Here is a 9,657-nt window from a genome sequence, read left to right on the forward strand (position 1 = left end):
GACCTTTCAACCTCTGGTGTTCAATACTGACTGGGAGCTATAATTGCCATTCCTTCACTATTACTGATTCAAATCCTAGAATGCTTTTCCTAACAGCACTGAATGTGCCTAGACCTCAGTGACAGCAGCAGTTCAAGAAAGCAGCTCATCACCACCACTTTCTCAAGACCATTTAGAAATGGACAACTAGTCAGGAATGCCCATATCCACAACAAATTTAAGCAAAAAATTGTACACATACATACGAAACCAAAAAAGCACTTTTTGGTTGAAAGTGCACGATTTGCAATCTGTATCTTTGAATAAAAGTCCATAATTGGATTAAGATAGGCTTGAAGTGTTCTACCTTTCCTTACTTGACCATTAGAATTTGAAGATAGGGTGCTGAGTTCTACTCTACCTTCCACTAGCAAGGGTCAAGTGCAGACTGCTGACATCAACCATAAAAACTTTCCCAATCCGTGATATGGAGTGGAAATTATGTCAACTACATTTATGACAGCAGAGCATGAAAGCCAGAATTTCTCCCCACCGTTATGTGCTAGCTTGATACTTAATGTCTTTTAATGTTTAATGTTAAACTTACTGATTCATGCCATACATTTTTCCTTTATAGTTTTAGTAAAATATGTTGTACCTTGCCTAATATTGTGTGTATTGGTTCTTCTTGCTCCTCAAATGAAGGCCCCTCCATTTTCCATTGCTTGATTGTCTTATCATCACCAACCTTTCAAAAAAAAAAGTCACTAACTTAAGCTATTGTAATCAAACAAAGTTTTTTTATATATACGGTTATCACTTATACTAGTAAGGTACACGTTTAGAGAGCTAACAACATTTTTTTGTGTGACTGTAGTGCAGGTAATACAGATGAAAACTATATCAGTAAGAACAGGAGATTCGCAATGTGCTTTATATTTCTAACCAGTTCAATTCTAAATTTCATTCAAAATTCCTTCAAAGATAGCTCAGTACTTGTAGTTAGTCCAATTTGAGGACTTATTGGACCCATGACATGGGATGTGGATACCTTGACCTAGTATAAGTCATTGATTGAAGGATGATGAAACAAGACAAGAGTTCATTATGGTTTGTGGTATATAACCACGAATTTTGACCACATCCCAAGTAGCTTTCAACAAAATTATTTTTATTTTGCACAATTAAAAACTTAAATGTTAAAAACAGATAATACTTGCTTGATATCTAATGATTACATGTTTAAAAAAGGCGCATTTATTTTGCAAAGTGAACACAGTCTTAAGCATCACTGAAATTATTTCTCCCTCAATACACTTAAGATATACTGTCATACTTACTGAGAAGAAGAATGTACCACAGAATCTGGAACAGAGCCCTCTGACGAAACCAGTATGTGCTTGTACAGTGCGGATGCACTGACGATTCATTAAGTTCCAAACTTTTATCTATGAGAGAACAAACAAGATCCACATTACATCAAGAACTTAAAGGGAAAGACTCTCAGAGGAACAGACAGAATGAAAAAAAGAAATCTGGCAGTGGTCTTATCTATTGAAAATTTTGACTAGTTGGAACTTCTTAAAATTGCAATTCAGTTCATACAGAATGCACAAAAAGAAGATAATTTAACAAAGCGCAAATATTACAAATGAGGGCTATAAAAAGCAAAAAACTTATTTTTAATGAGTGATGGCATTGATTGGAATAACATCTGTACCATTGTTCAAATATGAATAAATATTTAAAGTAATTTATCTTAGCCCCAGAAAAGAACGCTGCAGCTGCAAAATACACTCAACTCGGTTCATGGAGTTGCTTATAGAAATGGCATCTCTTGAATCTATATTCTGATTGAAGAAAGAAAACTAACTTTATATCCACAACAAAACCATTTTTGCTCACAGACCAGTTGTACATCAGCCACACACTTCTGATGAAAGATCACAGAATGAAAGATTAACTCATGGCCTCTCTCCATAAACGTTTCCTGATGCGCTCAGCAACATGACTACCATAAGAAACAGGTGCAGGAGTAGGCTATTTGGCCCTTAAAATCTTCTCCACAGCCTGAAAATATTATGGCTAATCCAACGTGGCACATTCTTTCATACATCTTCTCCCCCATCCCTCCTACAAATAACCCGCAACACCCTTAATGACAAAACATTCATCTAACTTAGCCACAAACATAATCAATGATCAAGCATTCATAATCATAGAGTCAGATAGCAGAAAAATAAAGACCCATGTCTATGCTAACCAGCAAACACCAGATTACATTATTTACCCGCACTTGGTCAATAGCCTACAATGCCCTGACATTTTAAGTGCTCCTCCCGATGCTTCTTAAAATGTTGCTAGAGTACCAGCCTCCACTACTCTCTCAGGCAGTACACCTCTGGGTGAGAAATATTTTTCTCCAATCTCTTCTAAACCACTTACTCCTCACCTTAAACTTATGCCCTCTGGCCTGAGACATGTTTGCCACGGGGAATAGGTTCTCACAATCTACTCTATTTATGCTCTCATAATTTTGTATATCTCAAACAGATCTCCCCTCAGCCTCCTCTGCTCCAAAAAACAAACCCAGCCTAACCAGTCTCTACTTATATGAGACTTTTCATCCCAGACAACATCCTGGCAAATCTCCTCTATACCTTCTCCAGTGCAGTCACAACCTTCCAACAGTGTGGCAACCAGAACTGATAGTATACTATCGGGGCCTAAAACTAATACTGAAATTGAAGAAGGATCTAGGCCTGAAACGTCAGCCTTCCTGCTCCTCTGATGCTGCTTGGCCTGCTGTGTTCATCCGGCTCTACACCTTGTTATCTCAGATTCTCCAGCATCTGCAGTTCCTACTATCACTGAAATTGAAATGTTTTATTCATTGAAATTCTCTTCCTCCAACAGCAAAGACTAATAATCCTGACAGAAAATTCCTCCTCAGCTCCATCTTAAATAGGAGATCTTGTTTTTAAACAAACAGTGTCCCTGGTTCTAAATTTCCCATGGAGGAAATATCCTCTTAGCACAGATGATATCAAGCCCCCCTCAGAATCTTGAATGTTTTAATAATATCACCATTCAATCCTCTAAAGTCCAATGAATATAGGCCCAACCTGCCCAATCCATGTGGTACTTCACTAGGTAAATTTTCTGACAAAAATTATATATTTATCACAAAAATCTGTTTCCTGTTAGCTATTGAAGAACACTACTATTGAGGAAAACTCTATAATAGCCTTTCCAAACATTACTAAAAACAATGACAGACTTCATTGACATCCTAAATTACAAATTTTTCATGTTGTACTGCTTCCAGGTCAAAGATGGTCAGTGTGCAAGAGAATAGGGATGAGGAATAAAATATATTTTTTAGTTGCGAGGGGTAGAGGGCAAACATACATGATTAGTCGCAAAACAAAGCAGAACAAAACAACAGCAAAAGATGGGATGGAGACCCATCAATACAGGAAAATGGCGATGTGGAGAGGGTTTCACAATGGTCAGAGAATAAGATCTCTATTATTGGTTGTGAATTTTCATCAGACCTTGATCTGATGGACCTGAAATGTTAACTCTGTTTCTATCCCAAAAACCTTTCCACTTTGCCAGATTTGCCAGACTTGACATATATTTCCGGTCTTTTCTGTGTGTTGTTCAGATTTCCAACAGCTGTACTATTTTGTTTTTGTATCTTTCAAGTAATGTTTCTTTTATGACATCCATCATGCACAAATTAGTGTTTTGGAAAACTTCACAGAGTCAGAAGTTACACGACATCAGGTTATAGTCCGACAGGTTTATTTGAAATCACAAGCTTTTAGATTGCTGCTCCTTCATCAGGTGAAGTGGAAGGAAGGAAGCACATGGGCACAGAATATATCGGCAGAGAGATAACGGCAAGATAATTCCAAGTATTTAAGATTGTCAATTAATAAGTACAAATAGTGAGAATGGAGGGTCAACAGGCAGACTAATAGGTGAAGGGATGACCTATGAACTAATTAATTAAGGCAGAGAAATAATTACAAACAGTCAAAATAAGATGGTGCTAGAGACAAACTAAACGGCTAGAATAACATGAATAAGTATTCAGAGTCCCATGACAAGGGTCTATCAAGTAATTAAAAAAATGTACAAACTGATTAAGGTACTGAAATAATAACAAGGAATCAAGGATATTTCTAATTATTTGTAATTATTCCTCTGCCTTAATTAATCAGTTCATAGGTCATCCCTTCAACTTGTTATTCAGCCTGTCAACATTCCACTCACACTACTTGTACTTATCTGTTGACACCCTTAATTACCTGGAATTATCTTGCCATTATCTCTCCGTCGATAGATTCTGTGCCTGTGCACTTTCCTGCATTTCACCTGATGAAGAAGCAGCACGCTGAAAGATTGTGAATTCAAATAAACCTGCTGGACGAAAGCCTGGTGTCATGTGACTTCCGATTTTGTCCACCCCAGTACAACACTGGCACCAGCACATCAAAACTTCATAGAGCAGTGGATAATGAGTGTTGTAATTCCAGCTGATGATAAGACTGAACTTGATATTGCAAAATGAAACTTGGCTTGATAGACCACAAGTTTTCCTTATTTTTACAATTTGGTCAGTCACAGAGCATAATCGCAAGGGACTAGAATATTTATTATACACTGCAGCTCCCTTGTCTCGGAGATAACAAGAACTGCAAATGCTGGAGTCTGAGCCAACACAGTATGGAGCTGGATGAACACAGCGGGGCCAGGCAGCATCAGTGGAGCAGGGAAGTTGACGTTTCGGATCAGGACCCTTCTTCAGAAGTGTCTTATCACTTTCAACATGCCATAATGTGACTCTTTATCTTATACTCAATATTTTGTTTGAATTGGTGCCTCACATAGTAGAAGGAATTGTAGCAAGCTTATAAAATTGTGAAATGACAGTGACAGGTACAAGCAAACAAGAAGCAGTAACAAGGCTGGTCTGCTGCAGTGAAAGGAGCCAAATTCACAGGAGTACCATTCAGCAATGGTAAGGGTTACCGTATATGATTAGAACTGCATTTTGAATGATATAGCAAATCAAAAAAGAAATAAAATTAAAAAAAAAAACTTTTCAAAACAAGGGAACTAAAGGCCAGAAAACAAAATTAGGAAAATTTTAAAAGTCTGCTCAGTGTCCAGGTGTGGCATGTGGTTCACAGTCGATGCCTCTTGTTTATGATTTCTAAGTTAAAACATACATAGGTAAATGGAGACCCATTTTGGTGTCCCCTTCCAGGATCCAATCTGCACAAAACAAAACAGCCAGAAAGCTTTCAACTTTGTCTCAGACAGCTTTCCTTTCTAATCAACTTGAGCTCTTAAAATTTAACCATTCCTGCAGTACCTACACTTGAAGGTTTGATACATTATTACGATTTGGAAATTAGGTGCTAAGATAGACGGTATTGCTTTAAACTTGATTTGTAGTTATATATTATTTGTTAAACAGGGGAGATATATTTTTATGATTCACATATCACATATGATTCCAGACCTAAGCAATATGATTGATTCTTAACTGTCCTCTGGAAAATCAGAAATCGGCAACAAATGCTAGCCTAGCCAGGGTCTCCCACATCCGTGAATGAATTAATAAGAAAAAACACAGCACGGACTATGACAAATCCACTTGTCAATGCCCACAATCAATTCAAGCTGTGTCGACTCTACCACCGTAAAGCCAAACTGTATTTTATGAAAATAATTCATACAATCACCCACCTCGCCATTGCAAGCCCCAGAGATTATTGTGGATAAACTCTTAAAGTGTTTGGCCATACAATGCACTCCATCCCCATGACCATCCAGCGATGCTACAAAAGGTTTAGCAAAAACCCGTTCCAGTTTGGTTGCATTCAGCGCTCTCGTGTATTCCCTCGGTACCTCAAAAGGATGCAGTACAGGATCATAATTCCTTGGAACTGAGAGTATAAAAATTGGAGATTTAACAAATGAGAACAAAGTTAATTATTTTGAGTGCGAGTTATTTAATTATTATTAAAGTAAACATATCCTGTCAACAGTGGCATGCATCTAGACTGCACACCAATAACTCTCCTTTAACTTGATGCACCTCCTCTCTAGATCACACATGCAATCCTGGGTCTCCATGTGGACACTAGCACAAAACTTGTACTTTTGTTTTAATCTACCATGCATTTCTGGAATTTTGTCCTCATGCTCCACAGGCAAAGACAAAATTTGCATTTACTAAGTCTGCCATTTCCTGTTTTGCATTTACCGTTTGTCATTAAGGAATGCATAATTTACTGAGCCATCAGCAGCGAAGGACAATAGTTGCAGGTGTTGGAGGTTGGTCATCTTACTTCCAGGATATCACTGCAGCAGTTCCTAAAGGACTTTTTCTTAAAAAAAAAACAACCTTTTCAGAGATAACAAGGTGTAGAGCTGGATGAACACCCTGAAGAAGGGTCTAGACCCGAAACGTCAGCTTTCCTGCTCCTCTGATGCTGCTTGGCCTGCTGTGTTCATCCAGCTCTACACCTTGTTATCTCAGATTCTCCAGCATCGGCAGTCCCCACTATCTCTCAACCTTTTCAGAAATGTTATGATGCACCTCAGGAGTAAGTGGGACTTGAGAACTCGGCCTCCTGGCTCAGACATAGGGATGCTACCACTGTATCCTAGGGTTTCTCAATATAGTTTTTTTGAGCTCAACCTTTGAATTGAATTAGGTTTAGGTGTCAGACATACTCAAGTAAGTACAGTGAAAAGTTTAAAGTCGCCACTTATGGCACTATCTTAGGTACAGAATCTGGTGCAAAGCAGAAAAATAAAGGAAACAAAATTAAAAAGAAGTTAAAATTCTGTTCAGATGTGCTTTTGCACACCTTTGCAGTTGGAACTTGAACCCAGGTCTCTCAGCCCACATATAGAACACTACCACTGCACACCTACTCTAAAGTTCCGCAAAGTATGACTGAATGCTCCCAGGTCAAGTGTATCAGGTGAGAGCTGGTTTGACTTTGCGCTCTGATATTTTCTGTTCAGAGATGTTCTGATACTCCATTGAGGCAGATGTGAACCCAGGTCTCCTGGCTCAGAGATAGGGACGTTACCACTGAAACTCAAGAGTCCTCAAGTTTCTCAAGGTATGTTTTGTAGTGGAGATTGCATATGTGCTGACGCCAGCTGAGTTTCACAGAACGATGACAGCTCAGATGGAGTTTGTTCTTCCTGCTGTGTCATGCTGTCTGTCTGTAACACCTGTTTCCATCTTACCCTACTGGACCTGTTCTCTGTCCAGAAGCCAACACTCCACTGGAGAAGATTTTCTAATCAACTCCATTCAGAGATTTTAATCACACGCCTCTGGAGCAGGAGGGACTTAAATCTGGGTCTCCTAGTCCAGAGGTATGATACTATCACTGGATAACAAAAACACTAAAGCTCCTCAAGATAATATCCTATGCTCAACCCTTTTCAGAAATAGGGTTGTTTGCTGATGCTTGTGCGTGTCCTCAGGGCCACTCAACTCTGCAAATGGCTCAGCTTGGTAGAACAGTTAGCAAGGTTAGCTCACATGGAATCTACAGGGAGCTAGCTAATTGGATACAAAATTGGCTTGAAGGTAGGAGATTGTGGTGGTGGAGGGTTGCTTTTCAAACTGGAAGCCTTTAACCAGTGGTGTGCCACAAGGAATGGTGCTGTGTCCACTGCTTTACATAATTTATATAAGTGATCTGGATGTGAATGTGGGAGGTATGGTTAGTAAGTTTGCAGATGACACCAAAATTGGTGGTGTAGTGTACAGTGGAGGTTACCTCAGAGTACATTAGGAACTTAAACAGATGAGCCAATGGACCAAGGAGAGGCAGATGGAGTTTAATTTAGATAAATGGGAGGTGTTGCATTTTGGTAAGGCAAATTGGGGCTGGACCCTGGGGAATGATGCTGAACAAATGGACCTAGGGGTGCAGATGCATGGTTCATTGAAAGTGGAGTCGCATAGCAAAGGTGACATTTAGCATGCTTGTCTTCATTGGCCAGTGCATAGAGTATACCAGTTGGAATGTCATGTAGCAGCTGTACAAGACATTGGTTAGTCCACTTTTGGAATACAGGCAGTTCTGCTACAACGTGCATTTTACTAACACAAATTGACTGTAACACCATTGATGAATAGTGGACATTGTTTGGATAATGCAAGCTTTCTACTATACAGGTATAGCAAATTTCTATAGCGATTCCCTATAACACGATTTTCAATGGCAATGTTCTAAAGCACGATTTTCTTTAGCGCAAAGTCACACAAGAACACAACTATTGCGTTATGGAACAACTACTTGTACTGTGTTCAGTTCTGGTCTCCCTGCTATAGGAAAGATATTGTGAAACTTGAAAGGATTCAGAAAAGATTTACAAGGATACTGCCAGTATTAGAGAGTTTGAGCGATAAAGTGGCTGAATAGACTGGGGCTATTTTCCCTGGACCGTTGGAGGCTGATACCTGGCTGGCCTTATAAAAGTTTATAAAATCATGAGGGACATAGAGAAGGTGAATAGTCAAGGTCTTTTCCCCACAGTAGGAGAGTCCAAAACTAGAGGGCAGAGGTTTAAGGCGAGAGGGGAAAGATTTAAAAGGGACCCAAATGGAATTATTTTTCCACATAGAGGATGGTGCGTGTATGGAATGAGCTGCCACAGAAAGTGGAGGAGGCTGGTACTATTTCAGCATTTAAAAGGCATTTGGACGGGTACATGAATCGGAATGTTGTAGATAGATAATGGGCCAAATAGGACTAAATTAATTTACGATATCTGGTCGGCATCGACGACTCGGACAGCAGGGTCTGTTTCCGTGATATATATCTCTAGAACTTTATGATCCTATGTACTTTCCAGGGGCCTAAAATTCAACTTGCCTTCCCTGATGCAACTCTGTCCAGCAACACACGACAGCTATCCAGTCTGCGCACCCCAACGCGTACTCCAAAACACATGGCCGCTGGCTGGCCAGGCCCAGGCTTGCTGTGGTAATGTGAATAAGGAACCCGGCCTCCCCCACCACTTACCTCTCTGAATGTCATTCTTCGTTTCTCGAACGTAATCGTCCGGATTGCGGGACAAGATCTTCACCTTCATCACGTGGGAAGCCAATTCCAGTCTAGCCGACCACCAGCGACTATGTAAATCGTATCAAAACTCGCTTTCAAATTTGGCCATGACCTCCGTCCGTTTGATAGAACACGAATCACCAGGCCCCGCCGTGAAAACGTTGATGCAGGGGGCGGAGCGATAGCGGCGCACTGACCTTTGCCCTCTGAAGCGCGTGCGTGGCGGTTGCGCTCCCTTCTGTCGGTGTCGTTTGTTGTCTGACACCAAGGGGTTCCCTCTGATCGCTGAGAAGAGGAATGTCCTCAGGAGCCGGCCAGGCCCCCGAAGCTGAGCTGAGCTGGACAGCCGCGCTGCTCCGGTTCTTGGAGCTGGTGAAGTATGAGAACCTGGCGGCCGGTGTCAGCGGCGGGGTAGTCTCCACGTTGGTGCTGCACCCGCTCGATCTGGTCAAGATCAGGTTCGCAGGTAAGAGGGTGTTCTGAATTTTACTGTGTCTCACCCACAATCTCTGGTTAAAACAGAGAGGGATTATCATCAGCGGACATTCTGACACTC

The 9,657-nt window shown here is 40.5% G+C and overlaps 1 protein-coding gene across 1 annotated transcript in view; it reads right to left on the reverse strand.

Moving 5' to 3' along the window:
* dcaf13 (ddb1 and cul4 associated factor 13) overlaps positions 1-9,288 on the reverse strand; it is a 39,258-nt gene extending 29,970 nt beyond the window's left edge. The window contains exons 1-4 of the mRNA XM_048596115.1: positions 9,060-9,288; positions 5,746-5,945; positions 1,320-1,427; positions 638-727 (exon numbers count right to left, since the gene is read on the reverse strand). Coding sequence (XP_048452072.1) covers positions 638-727; positions 1,320-1,427; positions 5,746-5,945; positions 9,060-9,129 — 468 coding nt within the window. The 5' untranslated portion in view covers positions 9,130-9,288. The remainder of the gene's footprint in view (positions 1-637; positions 728-1,319; positions 1,428-5,745; positions 5,946-9,059) is intronic.
* Positions 9,289-9,657: the final 369 nt, after the last annotated feature.

Source organism: Rhincodon typus, chromosome 4, assembly GCF_021869965.1.
Source record: "Rhincodon typus isolate 14 chromosome 4, sRhiTyp1.1, whole genome shotgun sequence".
Classification (NCBI taxonomy): Eukaryota; Metazoa; Chordata; class Chondrichthyes; order Orectolobiformes; family Rhincodontidae; genus Rhincodon; species Rhincodon typus.